At 36.1% G+C, this 27,000-nt stretch overlaps 1 protein-coding gene across 1 annotated transcript in view; it reads right to left on the bottom strand.

Moving 5' to 3' along the window:
- DNAH11 (dynein axonemal heavy chain 11) overlaps nucleotides 1-27,000 on the bottom strand; it is a 77,528-nt gene that overhangs the window by 7,128 nt on the left and 43,400 nt on the right. Inside the window, 12 exon segments of the mRNA XM_062616942.1 lie at nucleotides 1,194-1,398; nucleotides 8,343-8,369; nucleotides 8,371-8,457; nucleotides 9,666-9,901; nucleotides 12,700-12,735; nucleotides 12,737-12,774; nucleotides 12,777-12,870; nucleotides 17,032-17,169; nucleotides 20,507-20,648; nucleotides 21,052-21,214; nucleotides 21,600-21,753; nucleotides 25,233-25,313. Of these exon segments, the coding sequence (XP_062472926.1) occupies nucleotides 1,194-1,398; nucleotides 8,343-8,369; nucleotides 8,371-8,457; nucleotides 9,666-9,901; nucleotides 12,700-12,735; nucleotides 12,737-12,774; nucleotides 12,777-12,870; nucleotides 17,032-17,169; nucleotides 20,507-20,648; nucleotides 21,052-21,214; nucleotides 21,600-21,753; nucleotides 25,233-25,313 (1,401 nt within the window).

The raw sequence follows: 27,000 nt of genomic DNA, 5'->3' as shown, positions 1-27,000 counted from the left end.
CGTGGTTTAAACCCAGTCAGGTAACTCGTTCGCTCACTTCCCCCCCTTTCTTGCCCTCCCCCTGCTCTCGGAGGGACGGAGAGGAGAATCAAAAAGAATGCAACTCCCACGGGTTGAGATAAGAACAGTTTAGTAACTAAGGTATAACACAAATCACTACTGCTACCACCAGTAATAACAATGATAAAGGAAATAACAAGGGAAGAGAATACAACACCTCAGCACCAGCTGACCGATCACTCGCCCCCCCAAGCCCGACCAAGCTCCAACCGATACCTCCTCTAACCCTGCAGTCTCCCAGCCCTTCCGGCTAACTCCCAGTTACCTCCTGGACATGACGTGCTGTGGTATGGAATACCTCTTTGGTCAGTTTGGGTCAGGTGTCCTGTCTCTGCTTCCTCCTGGCTTCCCCCCCTCCCTGGCAGAGCATGAGGCTCACAAAGTCCTTGGCCAAACCAAAACATCCTTGTTATCAGCTCTGTTCCCGAGCTGAAAGTCAAAACACTGCACTACACCAGCTACCAAGGAGGAGAAAAATGACTGCTACTGCTGAACCCAGGACAGCTGGGAAGACACACTAGAGAAATAGGAAGTGTTCTTATTCATTTCACACCCTTAAGTGGTTTTCTTCATTTTTTATCTCATAGATCACAGTCTGCTCAAAGTCCTTTCTATAACCAGCTATAAAAGTGTTTCTCTTCATAAGTTACCGTACATTGGCATGCCTGCAGCAGCCACAGAACTGCATCTTTGCAGGAATAAATTATGATCTATTAATCAAGTGCCCCCGGTCCTAACAATGCCATCATATCTTCTTACGGACTGGCATGAAATTTTATTCACTCTTACTGGCTCAAGATCACTGAAGCACAAAGCATGGTAGAGGGCTTTAGTCCTGCACTGTAAATTAAATGCAGTGCACAGAGCAAACCAAGCAGTAGAGAGAAGTGTGAGAATAAAATCATGATTAATTTAATTTCAAGCAGAGATTTAGGTCAAGCCTAACCCTCTGGGAGCATGGATTTGAGCAAATCAGTAGAAGTACCTGCTACACATTGCAGAAGCTGGTCCTTAAAAATCTTTCTAACATACGGGTTACTAACAATTACTGTACAGCAGATCCAAACAGGTGCATTAATACTAGTCTCAAAATCTCAGGAGGGGCAATGGGCAGGTCAAAATATAGTCTTTACCTTACATTTTTCTAAGTCTGGCTTTTCAACATTGACAGTCTCAGTCAACAGCTGGTCTTCTAGCCCTTCCCTGGTGACAGTAAAATTAATGAGGATGGTCTAAGTCTGCAGTTCTGGCTTGTAGAGAGGGTTAGCCAGTTTAGTGTGAAGGATGAGATAAAAATTCTTGTAGAATTCATATTCTTTGCTTTCAATCTTCATATATCTGGGAAGGAATAAAATGCACATCAGTGGAGATCTCAGTGAATTTAAAAAAACATAAATAGCTTGCAAAAGATGGACACCGTATGATCTTGGCAGTATAGGAAGTGGATACAACCCAAAATTTAGGTGCCTGCAGCTTAAGAAACAAAATAACAATGGTTAAAACACACCAAATTCTATGAAGAATACACAAACCATTTCTTAACTGGCATCAGTTCATTTGCATATTCAGCAGACACCAGTAGATTATTCACTGCTGTACTGAAGAGCTGCGGCTTAGGGATAAACATCTGTCTTCATTACTTACCACAAACTTAGGAAAGTTTTCAAACAACTCTTAATGAGATGATTGTAAGAACAGTTATTTCCTTAAATATAACTCACATTTCCATCTTTCGAAACACTTTAGCAGTAAATCCTAAAAAAACTAACCATATATATATATTTATAACAAACTGGTAGTAAGTAGAGGAGAGAAAAAGGCTGGTGACTGAAATAACAAAAATAATTTTTAAGGCAATCTGCTAAATGTGTTCCAAGACAAGTATTTGCTGGCTGAAAGAATGAATTATACCAGGTTCACTTTTTATTCACTGAACACAATGCCTTAGTCTAGTCATGTCATTTCCTGACCCCTTGCCTTCCATGAGAGTTGTCAGCCTGTTCCGTACAGCAACACTACTACTGCTGAAATACCAGTCGTACTTCCTACTTCTATGGCTCAGCACCTAAAAAAATGGAAAGACTGCTTATAGACTGCAGTGTGTGCTGCAGAGCAAGTGCCACAACTTTTTGTCATCTGCTTCCACAGTGACCAGTATGCCAGTCTTCAGCCATTGCCTGTCACACATGAGCACAAGTGCTCTATTTTATGTACAGCAATGGCTTTGAATGTTCTCTGCCATAAAGAAGATCCAAACATTAGCAACAAAATTCTGTTTAAAAGAAGTCAGTAGAACATTTATACAATGGAACATAGGTAGACACAAACCCTTTTCAGAAAATTCAAATTGCTATTTGTTAAGTTAAATCAATCTTGAAAGTGTTTGCATTAGTATAGATACTAAACACTTAAAATGCAATTCATGAAATGAAATTCACATCAAAACATGAATGAAAGTATTTTCTGTACAAATTTTAAGTCAGGAATACATATTTCATCTCTTAGCATCCTTGCCTGCTTCTGACATCCCCTTAGCCAGAAGACACAGGCTAGATGAAATGATATGCTGAAAGCACTTCTGCACTTCACCAAGGATCAGGAAGAAAAGAGAGTCACTTGTGGTATACTACAAGTGAAGTCCTAAAAATAGCCTACTATGCATAGTTCTAGAAAACCCATGACTTTACATAACTCAGTATCAGGTGTGTGTATCTTAAATAGTACTGCCATGCAAACTACTGTAGATGAGTTTTCCTGGCTTATGCTTGTATAATTATGAAATAATTTAGTCATGCAGTCATGTCCTTCAGACAATACAACCTTTCTCAGCTGGACATGAATTAACCTTCCAGTTCTGCACATGGATTTCAATTCTGATTCTGCGCTCTCTCCACAGCCTTCAAAACGGACTACAGCTGGAAGGAACCTATCAGTAGACCTGATGCACAGAGAGAAATTTTACCTCACTTTCAATACATATGCAGAGAGACAAGAGACAAGCAGAGATCTGACACAGGACAACTTTATCAGTTTGCTTTGTCAGTGGAAAAACCCTCACTAAGGAAGTCACACTGTATTTCAGAAGGTCTATGTGGCAACATAATAAGCTTTAGAGTTCTGGATTCAAGTACTTTATGGGTTCAATTCACAGAAGCAATAAATTACCAATTTCTGTGATTATCATCTATGAAAGGCAAAAACTATATAATGACTAAGTGGGTTGTATTACTGTAGCTGTTCTAGGTTTTCTGTTAATTACAGATCTGGGAAGAATAAATGTTTTGTTATTGTTTTCACAAGGTTCAAGGAAGATAAGCAACAGCGATAAACATACAGGTGGGGAAACCCAGTAGAACAGCTTCATTTTTTTTTCCCAGTGAAATGTATCTATTTAGAGATTTAGAGGTTGATTCTGAAGAAATGTAGCAGATATAGGCACTATTTATGGATGATGATAGAAGGCACATTTATATATATAAAAAAAAGGTCACCAAATAAGTTACTAAAGACAAGTTCTACTTTGGTGATTTTTCTACATAATCTTCATTTCTTCGTTCCACCAGCAGAGGCAGATAGAATGGACTGAATTAATGCACCATTCTACCCAGGAGAAAACAGAGCCTCTTTCATGTGAGCTCTATCTCCATGTTATTTAAGAGCATACACAGTAAATTAAAGAAAGATTGTTCTCCACAAGTTTTTGGTTTTATTTTCTGTGGAAAATTTTGTAGACCTTGAAATAAGGGAATCACAAAGCATTTCAAAAATCCTGTATGCTCTTTGAGGAATAACCGATTTTTAGCAAAAACAAATAATAAAACCAAACAAATTTCAGAAGCTAACACAAGTATTAAACTCGCAGCTATGAGAAGTCTCCACTATGGGAATAGTGGAACATCTTGTCTGATCTGTCAAAATCTGAGTTATCCTCACAAAGACCTGTTTTTCTTTCATATGTGCTGCCTACGGAAACATTGCCTAGGTCTTTCAAAGATGGGATCTCATGAAGACAAAAAAAATACTGAGTATAGGAACATGACTTCATATCATGAAATGCAACAATAGTTTATACAAAAGCTTTTCGTAGCAGATACTTTAATGCAACTCAAAATCAAAAGGACTATATTTCAAGGCAGATGTTCTCCAAAATATTCCATGACTCTAAATGGCAGACAGTAGAGTAGCTCCCCATAGCTAAAAGTTTTCTATAAGCTCAGCAAGAATGAAAAGAAGTGATAAAATTTTGGACAGGAAAAGAAAGGGAAACAATATTTTTCAGTGTGAAGAAAGAGGGATAAACACATTTTCCAAAGGAGCCTTCTTTCAGTTCCTGCTGCTTAAAATTAAAAGCTTCTGGAACCAACTTGCAAAATCCAACAAGTAATGTAGAGAATGAGGTTGAATAAATTGAGTGGAAACAACTGCAGAATGGAGCTGTTACTAGGCAATCTCAGTAGGCAAATGGTGCAAGCTAGTTTGACAACTAGTTCAGTGGAAAAAGCACTGCCTTAAAGTTGCACAGCTGGCGAGACATTCAAGGCAAGGAAAGCTTCTCCCTGTGGAGAAACAGAGTGAATTGTCTTGCTGTTCCATGAATAATAGTCATGCCTCGTAAGAATGGAAACTTGTTCATACAAGCTACATTTGCACATAAATCAAATTTCAAGGCATTTTAAAGAATCTTGTAATAAGCTAATCTTGCAACTGACAAGGTGGACTACCACTTTGTGACTGTGCAAAGGATCTGAGCAAGTGTAACAGCTCATGTGAATGCAAATAGGGGCCTTCTGAACAGTGAATTTATTCCTCTATCTGCTTTCCTATGAGTCAAAATGAAATTGATCTATTATAGTTAATGCTCATATCCAGTGATCTCCAAAACAATAGTGCTGGGGAGATAGGAAACACGCAGATAATCCTCAAATATTAGAGCCTATCTGTACCAAACCTATTCAATAGCATCATTCCTCTTAGAGCAGGCAAGGACCAAACCCCAACACCGTACAGAACTGGCACCTGTTTATTTGACTTACCTGCTTCAGAAAATCTAAGTACATGCATTTTGAATCATTTTTGTATGTATTTTGTATGTATTTTACTTACTTTTTTATTGTGACTTTCATGCTTATAAAAAGCTGTATAATACAACCGATTTTTTTTTAATTATTTTATCTCTTTTGCCTTTTCTCCCTCTTCTTAAAATATTCTCAAATATTTTAATAAAAATTTTAGCATTTTAAAAACATTTTGAACACGAGATCACAGTTTAAAGTGTATTAAGACACACTGAGCAGGTTGGCAGCTCCAAAATTAAAATTTTAAAAAATCTAGATTTGAACACCTAAGCTTGTTAGGCTTCTAAATATATACTAAGAAGGCAGTAAACAAGAACTCTGATTTTCAGGTAACAAGTACCTGTATTTCAGCCTATGATCACCCATGTTTTGAGGAAAATAATTATGTATGTATATTTGAAGTTCTCTGAAGGTGAGAATTTCTTTTGCAGGCTTTATTCAGAAAAAATATCAGAATATGGCGTTACAGAATATTGACAAGTCCTACACAAGAACAATCCTTGTAAACATGGAAGGAGAGATACTTTTATGAAGCTGCTTCACAGATCGGTAAGTTCTCTAAGATGCAGGCTAGTAAATTTGCTTTGGAAGAAGTACAAGTTGATAAATCTCCCTTGCTATGCTTCCTGTCGATAGATATGATAAGATACATTTTACTTAAAATTAGGATTGTCTGAATCTCAGTGGATTTAATTATTTGTAATTATCCAGTTGTTGTCAGTATGTGGCCATTTTATGACAGTGGTATCTACTGTGTGGGTCAGGTTCAACTGTATATCTTTTCAAACACAGAATTAATGTACTATTGATGAAACCATTACTAGAACCAAATTAAAGTCTGGGCTGATGTATTGGTCTACAGGGTGCTGTTAGACATGAAAGGAGTAATCAGTATTCATTAGTTCATACTCTGCAACATTCCAATTATTAATGAACTTCAACTATTGAACTGCACCATATCTATCACAAATACCTTTCTAGTCTTTCTTTATTGGGACAAAAAAAAAATTCAAAGTACCTGACACAACTAGTAAAATAAACAAATAATAAAATTTAATCCAGAACAGGAAAAACTCTGCTTATTTGTTAATAAAGGAGTATATATATTATTAGTGCCCCATAAAGAAGACCTGCCTCATCATTAGTGAGCCACAGAATGCTAGGTCATATACCGCCACTTAAAATATTCACAAGAACCTGTGTTTGAATAGCTCCATATATTTGTGCTTGTGTGCAAAGGTCTGTTATGCTATATGGATGTCTTTGCTAAGTATATGAAAAAATTATATTGTTGTGATCCTTCTTCTTTTCAATCCAACATCTTTTTATTGATTTACATCATTCTCATGTCTTAAGGAACTCTTACCCGGCGCAACTTCTGATCTTTTAGACCAGTATAATTCCAATTTTCAGTAGAGTTTTTTCACTACAGATACTAAAAAACAATCTACATGGTCTTACTCTGAAGTACTCCAAATACCACTGCAGAAAAATGTAACAAAGAGGAATCATTTCAAGATGCCACAGTGCAGGGAAAATGTGCATCTTCCAGGAGCTTCATGTGTGCAAGAAGATTTGAGCTGTTGTGTATTGCTTAGATTTATTGCGCAGGCACCGATGCCTGAAGCATGGGGGGTGGGGGGGGGGGTGGGGGGAGAGGAAGGAGGCAGCGATAGCTTGGGTAATCTGTCCAAAACTAGATATAATTTTTATTTCACTTTTCTTTCATATTTTCTCTTTTTAAAACCTGAAACTATGCAAGCACTCTAAACACTCTTTGAATAACATTTGACACTCATCCAGAAATACTTCAACGGTATTCTCTGACTTTTCTCAGAATAAACATCATATTCTTCAACATAGAATCATAGAATAGGGTTGGGAAGGACCTTAAGATCATCTAGTTCCAACCCCCCTGCCATGGGCAGGGACACCTCACACTAAACCATATCACCCAAGGCCTTGTCCAACCTGGTCTTGAACACTGCCAGGGATGGAGCATTTACAATCTCCCTGGGCAACCCATTCCACTGCCTCACCACCCTCACAGGAAAGAATTTCCTCCTTATAGCCAACCTAAACTTCCCCTGTGTAAGTTTTAACCCATTACCCCTTGTCCTGTCACTACAGTCCCTAATGAAGAGTCCCTCCCCAACATCCCTATAGGCCCCCTTCAGATACTGGAAGGCTGCTATGAGGTCTCACACAAAAGGTCAGAACATAATGTTACTCTCCCTTGTACCATCTACCAATCCTACCACTCCTACCACTGCAGTGTCAGAATAGGGAAAACACTAATTCAGCCTTGCATTACCAAATTCAAATCTGAATTTCCCACATGAACACCCAGCTACAGACCTCTGAGGTGGAGCTCACATGGGCACCAATGCCGTAAGCCCTTCCATTGGGATGGAGAGGTCAGAACAGCCCCTGCACTCGGGTCTGTGGAATACTTGCATGAGAAATAGGTCACAAGAGTTTTGATGCTAGCAGACTAGGTTTCTGGGTAAAACTATAAAGACAGTAACACCACAATTACATCTGTCTCAATGGATTTGTGAACACTGTCAAATGGAGTGGTTTGATGCATGGCATGTTGGCAGCAATACTGATGGAAAGACACCCCCTCTCTAGCTTGCTTATTTCTGCCCTGTATTGTTTGTATTTTAAACCAGTTCATTGATCTGGTTTCAGTGTTTCACAGAGTGGCCCAGAAACCAGCTATGGCAACAAACTGCAAAGTAGAGGCACAGTATTCTTAAGCTGATATTAAAGCTGGAAAACCTTATATTGTTAAATTTAAATCAGGCTAGATTTAACCATTTCCAATACTTTCCTTTTGCTAAAGTTGCATAACATGGAAATGAAATAATTTATTTTCTTTTGAGCTAAATTGTAATATATATACTCCCTGTTTTGTACCTTTTTTGAAGTAAAACAAAAAAGAAAAGATTTTCACTTTGGGTTGAGAAACTCACATGCATGTCTGTATTGTATTCAAGCCAAACTTGTGAACTGGGAAGAGAATTTTGTTATCTAATCAGATACAGATACTAACATTTTAATACCTACTCATCATCATTTTTCAGCCATTGCATTTTAAAAAGAACTTCATGAAGCGTTATGAAGCAGTAAGCAAAATATGGCAACCAAGAAAATGTAGATCTGGTTGTCATGGCAAAATTCTGATTAATCAAGTATACTTACTTTCCCTTTTTAACTGTATGTCTTCCATGCAAGTATGGGATCAATAGTTTCACACATGTTTTTGATTAGTACAGTCTCTCCACAAGCCAAAATTCTTTCAATGGTCTTCAGAAAACTTAATATGAAAAACAGAAAAAACTCCCTCAAATATTAGATAAATGATACTTATAGAAATATTTCTCTTATATTAATAGGAGTTTTTCTAAAAGAACATGGTTAAATCATGCAAAACTGTTAATAAATAATTTCCCAGTGGTTAAGGGTTTGACAGTTTTGAATTCAAATTCTTTCTACCTATGCTCTTGCTAGTCCTCATATTAAAAAATATATATTGCTGGGGCTTTTCTTACAAGCAAATACCAGGATATAGCTCCACATTGAAGACACTAGAATTAACAGACAGAGGTTGAGGGAGTACATATATCTTTTAGCTTTTTTTTTTTTTTTTTTTTTTGTTTTTGTGTTATAGCTTTTGGTATATTCTCGTCTAAACAATAAACACTTTCTTGAAGGGTTAGAATCCAAATGACTTCGGAGAACTCTGTCTCAATTGACACTGAGAGTAGATAACAGTGGAAGGATAAGTAAGCAGACAACATAGCTTCACAGAGAGGTACAGGGCATAACAGAAGAGAGCTCATTCAGAGGAGCAGACAGGTTAAATGATTAACATTTGTTTAAAAAATAAGTGCATTACTCTGACCATTTACTATGCTGAGTAATCATGTGTTACATCTGGAATTCAGGAAAATAAACTTAGATAGCCCTTTGAAATGGAGCCGTTAAATCTTATCTACTTGGGTCCCTATATAAAAGTAAGCATGAGAAAAGATATGAACAGATGAATTACCTGCAAGAGCTACCAACTTACATATAATTCAGTAATAGCAATGAGAATCAAAACTATGTCTGTTTACCGGGAAAGGACCTGATACTGGCTTTTGCATTGAATGCCATACACTGGATTGAATCTTTCCCTGTGTAAGATGCAAATGCTGTGTTCTGTTGACTAAATTGGACAGCATAAATAAGGTAATAGCATCAGGCTTTGCACCTTACCTATTGAAAAAGTGATTTGCCCCTCACAAGAAGAGCATTTCATCTTCCACTCTATTTTCTTCTCAATGCTTGAAAACAACATTAAAAAGGTCCCCTTTAAAGCACCATTTAAAATGGGAAATACTGATAGGGATAAATAAGCAGTGGTGTTGTAATATTTCAAGTGTACAAGTAAGTGCATTCCAACAAACACCAATCCCTTACAAAAATCAAGGAACTTGGGGGCAGTAAAACATAAAAGCCAATTCTTCAGCATGCACATACCCTTCCTGTCCTCGACGTACAACATTAAGGTCAGCTCCATATTTATTCTTTATCCATTTAATTCCCTGTTGCTCGGGATCTATCATCAGAGGGCAGTACTCACAGCTTGTTAGAATAGTGACGTTTTCTGCTCACATCCTATCACTGGACAGCCACTTGTTATTTAATGCCGCAATCATAGCATCATCCATCAACATGACAATTGTGTCCAGACCCTTCATCACAGGAACAGAAACCTTTGAATAAGAGTGGAATATAATCATCCAGCAAGGTTACCAGGTAGCAAGACATGACTCAGTGCAATGCACAGGATAACTGGGCTCATATAAATTAGGCTTTCTAGGCAGCAAAGTAAGGAAGAGCCTTGTAGAGTTTTAGATGCAAAAGGATATACTAGAAAATGTGATGAGAAGTGGTTTATCATATTTATAGCAGATTAAATAAAAGAAAAAGTGTTTTCATTTAAGACATTTGCATCATAAAAAATAGTTTGGTAAAGTTTCAAACCCACCATGTATTATCAATTGCAGTGTATACAGTTACCTATATTTCAAATTCAATGCTCTTGAGCATGTATTTCTGGAACCATAAATCAGTATCCACACAAAAATTATAAAACCAATATTCCCATGTTACCTTATTAATGTAGTTCAGTGATGTGTTAACAAGCTCAAAAGCCAGAGAGAGAAAATCATGTCTGAGAGCAGAGGCAGCCTCAGATCTCCCTGAGTGGGACCAGATGCGGCAATGTTATCATGTGAGTGCCTGCTCTCTAAGACAGGCACTTAGAGAGTGCCTGCTCACTAAGGAGGAGGCTGTGATCTCCATGTACACTAGAGCAGCTGTCAGACAGCAGGCTTGCTGGATACTAACTTGCCACAGATACTTACAAGGAGATGAAATTAAAAAGAAATAGAACATCTGAAATGAGGGCTTTCTGAATGGTTGCAGTTTGGAAGGGAAATGCCTAACAACACACAGAGTGAGAGTGAACACCTAAGATATTTGGAAAAGAAAAATTGTTAGTGGAAGCATAAAAAGACCTACACTGGATGATGCCTGGAATTGCTGAAACAAAGGCCAAGGCCCCAGCAATTCCTTCATTATGTTATTCCAGGCTTCCTTATTTGTGATTTCAAGTTTAAATTCAAAATCCACAGATAGAACCACAGCATCATCAGTATTTAGCCTGAACTACCTTCTATATTGCTCAGAAGTGTTTTAAAAACTCTTCAATCAAAATTTTCCTCTTCCTTAGACATGCATAACTCCACATGCAGGTTTGTATACTGGAAATTATTTTAAAAGTGCACATTAAAAAAAACTTCTAAATCTGGTGGTTGTTTATAATGAAAATAATTACATATATTTAAATTGAGCCAAATTTGCACAATTATGAACAATAAGAACGGCACCATATCTCTAGTACAGTTTCTGTGGCACAACGATATAGTTAACATATTATTATGAAAGGTATACTACTTTAAAATTGTCTAACCCCTGATTTTAATCACAGTGCCCCAAATAAACCTAACTTTTTATAACTTGCTGAAAATACAAGTACAAAAAGACCAAAAGGCATATATGCCCCTCCACAAGCAAGCAATATACTCATCTTCCTTGTGTAACACCTTTATCTAAACACAACATAAGACTGAAAATATAATTTATCTCTGGACTGTAAGGCAAGCAATACAATAATTTCCATGAGCTGAAATATTTCCTTGTGGAAAACACTAGCTTTGGGGTATGACAAGGGTTTCTAATACATTTTTCATGCAGTACAAGAAAAATATTTTAATATATAGATACATCTATTTTTATCATATCTGCACAAAGCTTCGTGACATAGAACTTCGTATTCCTTCTAAAGAGGACTACTAATAAATATCTATTTTTAACATCACTATGTAAATGCATTTCTCTCCTCTTTTCTACTCTTCCTCACTTGCAGCAAAACAATCAAAGCCTAGACAAAGTATTTTTTATCACTGCTGTTCAATGAAAGCATTCAAAAAGTAAAAAATTACAGTATGGATTATTTTTTATTTATAAAAATGTTCAATCCATTTCAGAGGATTCTTAGAAGAGCTAAGAATGACATTTATTTCCAGGGTCCCATTACTGAAAATAATAAACGTATCGGTGTAATTTTTTTTACGTATCAGCATTAATCTGCAAGGTAGAAGGAGGTTTTTGAGAAATAACTTCATCTGCAGACAAAGTTTTGGTGGAAAAGAACAGGAAGATTTTCCAGGCAAAACAAAGCTCCACAGAAATTAGTGACTGTTAAACTCTCACACAAAATAAGCATCTACAGAAAGATATCCCTGCCGTTCTGAATGCTGACCTTGGAAAGCTTAGATTTGGCTTTAATGGTATTTCAAATATCCCAGGCAAATCAGCTGGTCTGCTGTGCCTTAGCCTTGTGAATTAAAATGGGGCAAGAGTAGAATAAACTGCATTAATTATGATATAATGCTATGATTTGTGGCACATGAGAAATAAGAAACAATTAGGAAGAGGTGAGGAACATTTGCAGCAGTAAGGAGGAAAGGAGCAGTCCAAAGCAAGAATGGAGAAGGATTTGCAGAGACCACTCCAAGGGTTAGAGCCTCTATGAATTTATTGAGTGCTATCACAGTTTCCTCCATGTACAAGAGAAATGGGGATTATCATAAATACATGCTCTTACTAGAGCTGAAAAGCTAAGCAGAATAGGTCTCCCTATACACCTTTCACTATAGCATTTGCTGTTACACAGGTGTTAGAAGGGACAGAATTTGGCACTGAGAATTGGAAGGGGATTTTTTATTTTTTTTTTTTTGCCAAAGAGAACTCAATTTCTTTCTCTGATTCCCCTGAATATGTACCTGTAATCTGAGGGAAGCATGTATGCATGTATGTACTGGAAAACAAATACCTGCAAAAAGCCACTTTAAAATACTGTTTTGTGCTTCAGATTCTTGAATGCAGCAATTTTAGAAAACCAGACTCTTCACAGGAGACTCTCATTTTATACAGTAAATTTTACCTTTCGTGACTTTAGAAAAGGAATCCAGAAATGTTCCAATCAGTTCTTGGCGATACTGTTTTGTGAAAGACGCAAAGACACAAATGCTGCTGTTAATAAGCTGTCACTACGTAAAGGTTTGTTTTGTCCTTTGAGAGTTTCAACAGACTGGGTCCAATGTATGTTTTTAGACTACAAAGCAAAATTAGAAAATGTTATCTCCTGAAAACTTGGAAATGGCAGAATGTTTGGTCTCCACATTAAAAAACAGAGTACAATAAGACAGGTACTGTCAGCAAGAGATACCCTTCCTAATACCACAAGGCTGGAAACAATCCATTCTCTCTGGGATGGTGATTTGATATCTTTGAAGCTGCAAAAATAGAACGGAGCCCTTAATCAAGCATTCTATCTCCTTCCCCTGTTTAATTTTCACATTTGTCTCAACCAGATACAGTATGGCAGACACATGGCAATACTGGCAGCATCTGGCATAATACTGCAAGGGACAGTATGACACTACTGCCTTCTGCAAAGTGCAATCATTTTCAGCAAGATTTGAGAAAGGCAAGGAAACAAGAATATTAGAAGGAAATAAACAAAAATTAAATAAAAAAAGGAAAGGATAAAAAGCTGTTTCAGTCTTAGCAAAGATATGAAGACTTCTTTTTCATGCTTTTTTCCAAGGTAAACACAAGGCAGAAGAGTTGCAAGGTTTTTTTCTTATTATTTGTTTGGCTTGTTCTACCTACTAGCTACAGAAGTTTTACTGCATTAAAAGCCAAAATAATTTGGAATTTTGACAGGAGGAAAGAAGAGGGTGGTCAAACACACAGGTTTGCATAAAGAGGTTATAGAATTTCCAATCTGGCTGATATTCAAAACCTGACTGGACATGATCCTGGGCAGTCTGGTCTAACAGTCTGAGCAGTAGCGGTGGACTAGATGACCTCAGAAGGTTCCTTCTAGCCTCAATGATTATATCAGAGCTTAACTCTAGAAATTGTTTTCTTATTATTTTTCCCCACAGAAAGCCCTGATTTCTGGAATCCCTTGTGCACTTGGCAGAGTTCATCTTAACGACACTTTCCCTGTGATATTTTGGATGACTAGGCAGGAACAGTCTAAGATACTGATTTCTTATTAGTAGCTACATGGAAAGCTGCTATTTTAGTCCAGTTGTGTTTTAAAGACAGTCTATTTAAAATGTTAAATGTTGACTAAAGAATACCAGGGAAATGAAAGCATCTTATATAAAGAAAGCTAATATTTAAGATATGGATCAAATCATCATTTTTGTTTCAATCGAAACTTATGACATGGTGTAAAAAACAAATTAACAGTATTTGGCACGTTATACTTTATTGTGTGTATACAATTCCCAGCAAAGGAATGAATATATGCTGCATGTATGCTCAAATAGTTTCATCATGGAAAGGAAGGTAAAAACTGATCATCTATTAGAGTAATCTTCAAACTGATGAAATTCTAGATGTAAAATTAGAATAGACCACTGTAAGCCTTCTTCCTTGCTTGTACTGTTTGAAATAAATACTCAAGATAAAAGTTTGTTCATTTGACAGGGAAACCTCAGGAAATCATTCTTCAGTGAGCAGGGGGACTGAAGCAAAAAAAGAGCCAGTATGAAAGAAGGAAAGCACACTGCTGAACAACTTATAATCACTGTCTTTTACCCACTGTCATACAGACATTTATTTTTCATAACAATGTCAGTAATCAAAACATATATTTTCAGGCCTTTACATGATGTAATCATAATCAATGAAAATCACTGAATGGAATGCATCCTTCATACTTCAAATAATTATATCTAAAATGCTTGCATTTCAGTGGTGCTAGCTGCTTGAGAGCTTAAAGGAATACTCTTAGACAAGCTCATTCTTGAAAGCCTTAAAAATGTATAAAATCAGTCTCAAATAACAACTCGTTATAAACATAAGTTTCTATATGTACAAAACCAAAATAAACTAACTGTTAAATTTGATATTCATGAAGTATTTTCCATCTATATTTTTCAGAAAAATCAGAAATATTTATGGTAATAGTAAAACATCCTATCCTGTAAAAAAAAGACACAGATATCAGAAGTCTCAAACTCTCCTGTTATAAAACAGGAATATAAAATATTCACTAAGAAAACTGAAGTAATTTTGATTAAAGTACCATGCTTTAAAAAGTTAGCATTTAAATGTTTCAGTGTAAATGCAAGACTTGGTGATTCTGAAGGCCTCCTAAACCCCAGTTACGTTCATAAGAGATGCCCAACAAGTGACAAGCAAAGGACTATTCCTGTTGAAAGGTCTAGCAGCAATTTTTGTAATGTAGCAGTTTTGTTTTGAAGTGTTTTAGAAATCTGTTTTTGCCTATGGAAGTCATTGGATTTTTCTTTAAACCATTAACTGAAGGCAACAAGACAATAAATACATTAATTTAAAAGAAGGCTGTTTGATTTATCCATTCTCTCCTCTTGTCACTGACTGGTAAGTCATAAACAATAAAAAGCACCCACCTCATTCTCCAAAATAGCTTTGAAATTTGAAGATTTACTAAACATAGAATGATTGTCTATTTAAATCTTCAGTAATTTTACTATACAACCCAAGCACCATAACTCACTAGTGACAATGGCTAGCAAGGGTTTAAGAGTTGGAACATGCAGTGTAATAAATTTCCAGACAGTTAAAAATCACTATAATTTTATTCTAATGCATTATAGATTGCCTGTAATGTCATCCTGCCTGAGGTGGCCCATTTCTAATTTTGAACAGCTGTTCAGCTCAGGAGTTAGTTAATGATTAAATATAAATTGCCTGATTTATTAGTCTGAATAGTTGAGCTTCCAGGTCAATGGACAATAGACAAAAACATCAGTCTTGATGATTTTCAGAAGTTAACTCTCTCCTGTTCTAGTCAAAAAGAATTTATTCTCAGAGAAAAAGACTTGATGCTTTAAATTAATCCTTTTAAATGTTTTCCTTTTTAACTTACACAATAAGATCACTAACAAAAACTCAAATCTTTGAGAAAAGCTTCTTTCAACTATGTATAAACCTTCAAATCCAAGACTCAGAGACTACCCTATGGAAGGTCATTGGCGTCCACAATGCTTCACAAGACTTTGGAGGATTGCAGAGTCAGGCCAACAGTGACCATCTCAGGTGTCTTGGGCAAATAAAAGTTTTCATATGCAGATAGCAATATTGACTCCACTGTTTTTCTACCAAAGGCAAGATTATTTACATATTTTACATTTCTGGGCATATTAATTTCAGAATCAAGGATCAAACCCTGGTCTATTTTAATTACACTGGTGTTTTTTGATTAGTTATATACTCTTACAATATTTCTCTCCAAACTGATTAAACCTTGGTTGCTAGTCTCTGCCGAGAGATTTGCAGAAACAAAAGTAATCATACTCTGATCATAGAAGGTCACAGGGAATTTATGAAAACCAACTTAAAATATTTATTCAGACTGCCTTGGGAACTCGCAAAGTAGTTTTAATATTGGTACTTTTCATTTCCTGTAATTTACACTTATTTGTCAAGAAGGAATGGTTGAAATTCTGGATGATGAGTTGAGACAGCATGATTTCAGTAAAGACCTGGGAGAGACTGCACAGCAACACTGTGGCTGACTTGAATATTTACTGACCATTAAATAGGCATGTGTTAGCTTTAATGGTGTTTGCCTGTAAATAAAGCTAATAAGCACACTGAAATATATATAATTTTAACATAAGTACATTTTATTCTTATTTAAAAATTAATAGTTTCTGCAAAAGGAAAAATACAAAAGCAAGCATCAAATATATCATTGGTGCCTTCCACTTATTTGTGATCTAAAGTGCAACGCTGGCAGATACAGGGTGACTCCATCCTTACCTAAAGGATTATTCAGTCTTTCTGCTCATTAACCAAAGGCTGTCCAGGCTGGCACAGTGTGCTCACAGTTGTGTACAAATGTGGTGACTTAGTTACCAAGACTTCTCTCTAGCAATCACGTCAACATCAGTTGCACAGAAATATGTGATTTTTAGGAAATGCAATTGTGGTGCAGTAGATTTTACTCCCCAGGATTTTATTATAAGGTTTATTTGTTGTTTGGTTTGTTTTTTTTGTTGTGGATTTGTTGTTTTTTTTTTCTTTTTTTTTTAAATTTTTTCTATTTAAATTTTTTCTAATGAGGGTTATCTTGTTGCTTGTGCCACCTTCCAGCCTATTTTCCCTACACATAATCCTCAAAAAATTAAGTTTAAACTCATAGTCAACAAAATATTTCAAATATTTTAAAACTCATACTAGGCTGAAGATTCAGGCAAATTCTTCTTACTTCAAATCCCTTGACCAATCTGTTGGCCAGTTCAATAGTTCTGGTGGTTTGTTTCACATCATCTTGACATTGGACTTTCTCTGAAACTTTCTCAAGTGAAGACGTGAGCTTATGCATATTCATATTGATATTCAGAACCTATTCAGAAAAGGGATTGGTAAATATTATACCTTACGATTTGTTGGGTTTTCTGGTGGGTTTTGTTTTGTTTTTTTTTTTTGTTTTTTGGGGGTAGGGAGGGAAGAGGTTTGTTAGGTTTTGGGTTTCTAGGGGTTCTTTTTTTAATTTTTAATTTAAATAATATTTTAAATAATTCTAATGAGAATAGATGAATAATTCCAGACAGTGCCTCTAAGTCTGAAGGATATAAACTTTAGAGGAAAGTTTTGTTGTGCAATATTGTTGTTCTTTCTACAGCTCCTGACACAACAAAGCTATGTTAACTAAGAGCAATTTAGAACAAAATCACCATTAGAATCCTTTACCAAATATCCATTTAAATGGTGGAGATCACGTGCTTGGAGATAATAGCAGGAGAAGTGTTTCTGCCTGATGACAGGCAGAATGGCCAGATCTGCAGGTGCCAGAAAAAAGTGCAAGTTTCTTGTGCTAAGTTCAGTAACAAACACCCTAGAACACACTAACTATGTCCTGTGTATTCTGGAGCATTTAAAAATGTAATGGGGAAAGAAAAAAAGCAAGAACAGAATTGTTATTTTAATTTTGTATATCAGCCTGCTAGCATAAGGTCCAGCAATTTACTCTTGGGCAGACAGGATGGTTTCAGTAATGGCAGAAAACAAGCAGATCTCCTGCATGATGATCCATACCTTCACCCAAGATCTTGAACCACACTTGTATGCACTCTGCTCGAAAGGCAGCAACGTGACCTCTCTCTGCTTTCAGGGCTTTCATACTGAATATACCTCAACTCAGTAGCAGCCGCTACCCACTCTCAGTGAGCTCCTGCAAATTCCCTCTTAGACTTTGGAATTTAGACTGCTTATTAGACTCTTTATTTTCTTCAGTCTCTATCACTCCTACCATATAACAAGTTGCAGAAGAAAAAGCTGCAGCATTTTCTCCAGACTTTTTTAAGTGAGCAGTTAGGATGACACAGGATTTTTAGATAAAATAATTTAAAATTGTTTCTGTTAATGCCTATTTCTCTAAAACAGCTGAAAGATGCTTGGATAAGGAGCTAACTTGTTATCATTGTTGAAGATACAATTCTCCATCTTTCTGAAAAAGGCTAAGAAATACTGTAATAGTCAAGAATAGTTAGTCAACAATAATTACACACTGAAATGGTGGGCGAGGGTGAATCACAAGTTTCTTCTGCTTGTAAAAATAAAAACTCTGAACTGTTGTGTTTGCTCATCAAAAAGAACTTAAAAGAAGAAAGCCACCCACAATGTGTTTATGTTACTTTTCCTTTTCATAAGGAAGATAGATAAACACATTCTTTCCTAGTCTATAAAAAAAAAATCCCTCCATTTCGGTAAACTAAGAACTAATGAATAGAAAGCTGTTAAAAAAGTCAGATATTGAGTAATAAAAATCTAAGAGGTTAACGTCTTGAAAAGCACCGGTTTTACAAGTAATCAGATGAGGTAAAAATTGAATACAAGAACAGAGCTTGAAAGAGCATTTTGAAAAAAAAAAAGATAAGGCAAGACAACAGGGGCAAGACAGCATGCAAATTGCTTGAATCTGTTTTGTTTCTATAGAGTAACTACAGAACTAACAACAGTGAGTTCCCCTTTAGAACAAAATTCTCCTACTTCAGGTATAATAGAAAAAATGCAACAGGAGCAAGGAGTGTGTACCCCCACTAAAGCTTAGTGGATTTGCAGGATCAAAGATTTACACCTCATCTGCCAAGTTCGGTGTTTGAATTGGTGGTGTGCAATAAAGAAATAAAAAGTTAATATACAAATTAAAAACAGTAAATGTATTGGCAAAGGGAAAAATACGAAATCACAACTTGGAGCTTAATAAAAAAGGTTGGCTTGATTTCTTAGGGATAATGAGGCAGCCAATCCACTTCTTTTTAATGGTGGTGGATCATAAATTGAGAGACTAACAAGTTCTGCTCAATAAGGGCATCTCACAGAGATGGACTGTAAGTAATATTTCATCAGTCTAGCATGCAAGGTGTAAGAAGAAAGAAGACAGACACAGTTCTTTACTCTTTATTTCTTTTATTATTTTTTTAAGAGAGACATTTCTAGACATCTCAAATTTGCCTGCATGATTAACATAGATCCGACTACAGTTCAGGTACACTCATCCACCAAAGTCTCAAGCACTAAAAATGGCAAGGACATTCTTCTGCACCACTTTAGGGTGGGGGGCCGAGAGATGGTCAAAGCTATCTTTGTTGACCCATTAAATCTGAATCTCCTTCAGAACAAGAAAAGAAAAAAGATACTACACTAGAAGGAAGAAAAACATGAAATTGGTAAAATAATGAAATTCTAAGACAGCATAACTCACAGATTTCTAAGTTTCAGTAAAACTGAATTTTGCTCATTCTCTTAAATTGTTAACGCAAAAGAAAACAGTGAAAATAATCTCCATATTACAGATTTGTTCAGCCTTCATTTATTGCTTGATTTCTTAAATTGTGAGATTTCAGATCTAAATATTGCCAACAAGAAAAGCCTTAACTTAAGTCAAAGCCTTCTAAACCTAATTAATTCCATATCTTTCAAACCAGCTGAAGCTCTCTTTGCTAAGTAGTGGTAATTAGCTTGCAGTTTGCAGCAGAGAAACTCCTTCCACCCACCATCTCCCAAGATACCATGGCATGTCTTTGTCCATTTCAAGAGTGCTTTGTGTTGCAGGTGTCCACTAAATGAATTCTTAATAAACAACAAATAATCCCTCTCAAAACTTCAAGAGGCACTTGGTGGCAAATGTGGTCTTCAATTCAATCCTTAACTCAAAAAGACATTTGTCAGTAAAGGACTGATCTAAGTTTCCACTTCTACATGGATGTGTGCACACATAAGTGTATGTCTTTGGAGATCTTTCAAAAAGTGAAGGAGATTTGGTGTAATTTTATGATAAACACACATAAGCATGAGCTTCCAAAGCCAGTTATTCCTATATTCCAATAGGTCATTACTCATATAAACATTTGTCTCATGCTCCTTGTAAAAATCACAGCCACTTACTAACATCAATTAACACTTCAGTTTACTAATCCATTGGTTATAACATGCCTAGATGCCTTTGAGGAAATCCAGTAATTTCTGATTAACAGTTTCATGTGCTACCACCCAAACTCTGGAATGTGTTTCAGTAGGTATGTGGGGAAAATAGTGATAATCCCCAATGAAAACATATTTTTAATACTTACACTAGGTTGTAATTAAATCAATAAAAATAAAATAACAAAACAAAATAAATAAAATTAACTGGGTTCAATATATTAGAGAAGAATTCTTATTAATCAAGCAGTACCTACAAGAAGCTTTTTCCTGGTGATTTTCAGTTTTTCTGTAGCTGCTGCTAACCCAGCATTTGCTTGGGCCAATGCAGAATATTTTGGTTCTAGCACAAAATACACCTTGAAAAAGACATACAATATCAGTATATCAGACAAGAAGCTGGTCTCACATTCATTATAAAAACAAAAATTATTAAAGACTTTCAGATAACACTAGTAGTCTCTCATTACATGCTTTAGAGCCATCTTTCTACACAATAGTGAGACATGGAGATTCTCATTACTGACATAAACACTACAGGAGATTTGTTTATAGCTTATATAAGGATATCTTGAGCAGAACTGAATGCATCCTTAGTGGGTCTACTCTCCAACTAAAATTAATTTATATGTATCACTTTTGTAGTTTTAGAATAAAGGTGGAAATCAGACAGAAACTAAGTCTGAGTAGATTTCAACTAAAACTGATTAGGTTTTTACTATTTTGCAATGAAATTACAACAGGCTACAATACTAGGATGAACTACCTATCTTTCTTCACCACTGAACTTTCCTATATTGACACCCAGGCACAGAGACCAGCTGCTGCAAAGGATTTCGTATGAACATGATTTGGGTTGAAATCTGGATCCTTCAAGTAATGTTCCTTGACTTTCAGACAATTCAGAGGAATATGCTCCTTACCACAGTTGATTAAATCTTGTAAGAAGTTGCAATCCGTCAATCCTTTTCCATTTTTAAGAATCAGAAGTGAACACCTACTTTCATCACACAAGTAAAACTGGAATGCTTCACTAGCTTATTGTTTTAGAAATATTATGCAGTACAAAGCAAAAATATTTATCCCAAAAGCCTTAAGTATCCACCCTAACATACACATTTTGAGATTTTATTATTTGCTCGAGGAATTTGGCAGACATGAGATAAATATTAGGAAATGTTCTCACTTTAACTTTTCTTCTGGTTTTGCAATTAATATATTCCAGTGGCACACAGAAAAGAACAATGCAAATTGAAAGAAAATGAAGTTGCATTTTAGTTTCTTTTTCTATGGCTCTAATTTCTATCTATTCTTTTGAACTCTCATCTTAGGTATTCTATGATGTCCCACTGATCATTACCTTTCCCATAAAGACTTTTGTGGCTTTCCAGCTTTGGTCTTTGGGCATTTTCCCTTTATATGGCTGTAAAACTGTTACTGCAGCAGTAACACCAATTACAGCCATTGGTAGGTTGGTGAAGGCTTTCACTTCTGTAAGATTAACCTGAAAAAAGATCAAAGGAACAGGTACAGAGCTGTGCAACAACAGTTGATTTGTTCTAGAGAAGCTTTCTGATTACCAGCATACAACTCTCAGCTCTTCAAAGACTATTTTATGTGGTGAAAGTTCTAATGATCACAGTTCTTCCCTGCTCTGCAAACCTATTGCATCTTGGTCAAGTAAGGTTAATTCCTCAGTTCCAAGTCTGAAATTGTAGGCCTCAACAAGGGAGAAAACAAGAAAGAGGGAAATATTCTGTGAAAACGTTATACTTAATTTCAGGCTTAGAAATTAAACAGATACCAATCTAAGCAGATTTGTCAAAACACTTAGTTGGCCTTAACAGTGGTTTAGATCAGTGACTTTATATCAGCTAGCATCAGTTTTAAGTGAAATTTGAGGGCCTCCACAATTTTTTTGCAATGATTTAATTATCTGCTTAAAAGCTATTTCATTGGTGCGAATCTGTCAGGTAGAGTGACCCTGAAGGGTGTTCTGTGTCTGTCATCTGCAGTTGCTTATTTGGAAGATTGTCATACACATTTTTAAGAATACCTTGCTTGGGGTTGAAGTTAGTTATATTTAGTTCATCTTGATCCTTCTACCTTGTGCTTATCTCATAGGCTCATATCCTGCCAGGTCTTGCTTAAACAAAGTCTAATTACAGAGGAAAAGAATATTACAGTGATCAAGATGTTAATACTTGGACCAAGCACTAAGCCTTGACAGTAACAAGCCTCTGTAAGAATTTAAGATCCTTACAAAACATTTTTCTACAAGTGTTGGGGCACTTTCCGTGCCTACATTTATTGCATGGGACACACACAGACACTGCTTGTGGAAATAATAAAGATTAAAACTCAATATGCATTACATTACAAATGACAAGTTACTAATAAAGTTAAATATTTCCTCACCTATTATGATGTAGCTTTTAGGATGAAATTCCCAATATTTATTGGTTTGCATCCTAGCCACAACATATTTTTAAAATTAAATACTGCATATACACTGCTCTGGTTTCTATTTTCTCTAATATTGTTTGAGACCCATGTTATTGAAATTAATTTAAAGCAAATACTTTGAACCACACAGAGACAAATGCTCCTTCTGTTACAGTTTTTAAGGATGTAAGCAGGTGAACAAGTATTACATTTATATTACGTAGCGATTCTAACATGACAAGGTGTTTTCTATTAAAACAAACAAAGTCACATGAGTTGCATTACAGTTCTGTGTCTCTTTATTTTTATGCTTAGTTATTCTTTGCTTACTGATGCCCAAAGAAATAATGGGACAAGACTTCTTTTTAAGGGAGGAAAAATTAAACCAAGCAGATAATCAGATAAGCCTTAGGACAGTATTTCTCAAACCTACTTCCCCTCACAGTGAGATGGAGGAGCTTTTTATCCTTGTTTCCATAAATTTAGTACCCTTCACCCATATATATACCTACACCATGCTCTACATGTGTTCTTCCTTTGAAGTGTGGGTCCCATTTTGAAAGACAATGGCATATGCATCTCCATCTGTAAATCACTCTGGCTGGCATCATTCAGAGCACACAGATGGCAGTAAAATGACAACAGTGTAAATGCCCACTATTTTAAAACCTTTGCAGTGTCACATTCATAGTCAGACACTTGTTGACTACTATACAGATATGTAGTTTGCCACATTTATGGGACATCCAGACTGACCCCACTTTTCCTGATGAGTCTCATCTAAATTGACTTCCACTCTTTGCCTTTTCTTAAGTAATGCTTCACTCTGAGGCAATATCTCTAAGGTATTTACTGGCTTAATGTAACACTCAGAAAAAAAAAATCCTTATAAACTCCCATTTGAATATAGAATAGGAAAGCCAAATGAATTTTTGAAAGGGTGACAAATTTTAATCAGTTATGAAGAATTATTTAGCTGGAAGATGTATTCTCATTTACTAATTTTATTTTATAACAAAAAGTATAGAAGACTAATATTTAGAAACTATAATCAGCCCTATGAAATAGTTTTAGATTCATGGTAGCACAAAATGACACTTTCATTTCTGATGCAAACATTTCAGAAGTGCAATAAAACAATGAACAGGGGAGTACAGTAATCATTAGTGTCATGTGCTGAGCTTCATTCCAGAAACAAAGTGTCCCAAAGATGTGATTATCCCATAACTCACTCTGTGTGTTTCACCTAGTTGCTTAATGAAGCAATTAGAATTGTGTGAAGGGTGTATTTTAATCATCCAAATCCATCAGAAACGTATGGAACAAATGTAGGAAAAGAACCACTGAAAAGTGGTTGGTAGGATGTTGAGCTGTTGGATCCAATTTGTGCAAGTTTAATTAATTGCACTATTTGGACTTTAAACTTCATAGCAAATTTTAAGTCCTGTATAAGAGATGGATCGTCACAAGTCCATAATTAGCATAATCCAGAGACATGTAAAGTCCTGATCCAGTCTTACCACTTTTCCCTCAATAAAATTAGGATAAGACACAAGGTCATTAGAACAATATTAAACATCACCTAATAATAATAAGCCTCAGAGAAACGAACTAGAAGAGAATGAAAGACCATTCTCATTGTTCAGACAGCATAGTTTCCCCTGTTTATCAGTATCTAAAACTTGTTTACGAAGTTCTTGGCAACTTGACTTTCACATAGATCAAAATCAGGCATTAACAACTACTAGAAGTCAAATGAAAATGTCTTTCTACAGTATTGATAAATGACATGATGTACATCATATTTCATAGTAAAATGCCAGAGTTGAATGAGCCCATCATTCTTCAATGGCAGAGGAATTTCAGTTTGCAGCATTCCTTACTGCTGTTTTATTTCAAAAACTTTTCTTGTAACAGTAGATTAAAATTTTAGAGTCCAGATGAAATGATGCATATATAGAATTAATAGAATAATTCTGTGGTGAGGACTAATGCATTTAAAGTTTTGTTTCCAGCATGGATGTTGGTAACTAATGTTAATAGGCTGAAGTGAGAGCAAAAAGGAGCTCGACACTGATGTCACATATTCTTAGGAATGCTATTGTAATCTTAAAATTCAAGGTTTGCACCTTGTAATATTGCAAGATACTGGAATGAACTTTTGTACCAATTGAGTTGTTCAATTTACCTAGAGCCTCAATGCCTTTAGAAATCTGAAGTGCTCAGAGATGACTCTCTGACATTTACTGTATTACAAATAGGTTCAATTCTCAAGATCCACATCCATTAAATGCTTGAATGAGCTCAGTATTTATTGTTCTTTCATCTCATTAAAATAGCTAAAAGGTTGGGAAACGGCATAACGTAAAGAAAGGTCAAGTGGTAATCACAATGTGAAATGCCGTTACATGCATAAGTATAATAATTATTTTGACTTTATACTCCCTGGAGAGGAAGTTGTTCAAAACTGCTCACCTGAAAAGGTTTATTTTGTGCTAAATATAGCTCAACAGCACTAAATGGAGGAATTAGACTGACCTTTTGCTCCTTAGTGTCTGCAATGGCTCTTTCTAGGCTCACTTTCTCAGTCTGAAACCCTGTCTTAGCAATCAACCAAACCTTCAGCATCTTGATTTCTCAGTTGCAGTTCTGCCTCTTGAGAAGCAAGTTTGGATTTTAGATCTTCTACCTACAGGGCAAAAGGTAATGCACTACTTGGGACAAGGGTCATTAGCTGTGGTTCTGGAAAGATTATACCACATGATCCGCAAAAAGCTGAACTGAAAACAAAATTCATGTTTCGTGGGTCTCAGTACTAAATGTGTTGCCTTTTCCCTTTTTTTTGTTGACAGATCCTTGCTTGCAGCTCACAGAATTTTGTTGACATGAAGAATTTGATAAGAACAGCCTAACTGCTCCCACGAGGGGCCCCACAGCTCCCCTGAGATGCTCAGATCCAGCTACTGGGGCTGTATTTGTAATCAAGTGTCTCAGCTGTCCAACAAGGCCCAGCTCTGCATCCAGAAAAGCTACAAATAGAAAAGCAAAAGGACATTGTGGAAAACAATTAGTGATCACTGTGAGCAGGTAATTCCAGCAGAGGCTTGCTGAAAGACAGACTCAGAGACTGATGAACAAAGTCTGTCAGTTTGTTGAAACAGTAATTTATTTCCTGCCAGGAGAGAAACCCTCATCAAAATATCCAGTGAAATTATCTTTCCATGTTTTTAGGAATTGTTTCCGATACCTGTTTTTTTTTTATTTTTCCCCCACTCCTCCAAGCATTTTATCTGCAACCATCCATGATAAAAAGTTATATTTTAACCAAAGGGGGTTCTCATTAACTGGATCTGATAGGCATGATAAGATAAACATTAGAGGGCTTAAGCTTTCATCACATGGAAGGTCTTGAGGGCTTTTCTTTGGTGGGCTCCTGAAATCTTACAAAACCTACAAAACCTACCTGTTCAAAATTTGACCATTTTGAAATTATAAGACAAAGCTGTGATACTGACTTGTAACAGATGACTGTAAAGATCCCAAATCTCTCCTCTCAACTTTTCAATTTATTTGAGTTGACTTTATGTCTTTTTCTTTCTGAAAAAACCCTAAATGGTGATAATCTTGTGTAGAGCTCTGGAGTGTAGGATAAAAATAACTTGATGTTCAAGCACCTGGCTAGATAGGAGCTGTAGCTCTGCCTGTTGGCACAGCATACAGCACTTAAAATTGCCAAATTATCTTTTGGCCATCAACAAATTATAATTCAGAGGAAAAGAGTGCTTTAGTAACATACTAGCATGGGATACCTCATTAAAAATAAACTTTAAAAAAAAGTCACTTTTCTTCCCTTGACCATTTATTTTTGTATGTCTTCAGATGGCAAAGGGGAAACAAGGCAGCCAGCTCACATTATTAATCTCATGGAGTAGCTCCAAGATGCAACATTACGCAAAGACTGCAACTGAGATGTTCATTTGCAGTTTTTTTATGAGAAGACACAGACTTTAACTTTTAATTAAGAAATCTCTGGATTACAGCTATTCTACAGCATGTGCTAAAGGGATCATGGAACACCTGGGGGGGTGAGATGGGGGAATGCCTTCAAAGAAGGTTTCCATCCCTTCTTTGTTGACTGCCCAGCCACAAAAGAACCGTAGGCAGAAGCACTGGCTGGGGGCTAAGTGGCCCTAGCCGCACATGGAGGTAACAGCTGACGGAAAGACCCTACACTTATTTCTGCTGCTTTCATTACCCTTCAGCTGGTCACTGGCCACACACAAAATCCTTGCTTACAGAACTGCAT

Source organism: Pezoporus occidentalis, unplaced genomic scaffold (assembly GCF_034315485.1).
Source record: "Pezoporus occidentalis ecotype Australia unplaced genomic scaffold, CSIRO_AGI_Poc_V1 ctg103, whole genome shotgun sequence".
NCBI classification, from domain to species: domain Eukaryota; kingdom Metazoa; phylum Chordata; class Aves; order Psittaciformes; family Psittacidae; genus Pezoporus; species Pezoporus occidentalis.
The sequence above is the reverse complement of the archived record's forward strand: the minus strand, read 5'-3'. Positions and strand labels throughout refer to the sequence as shown.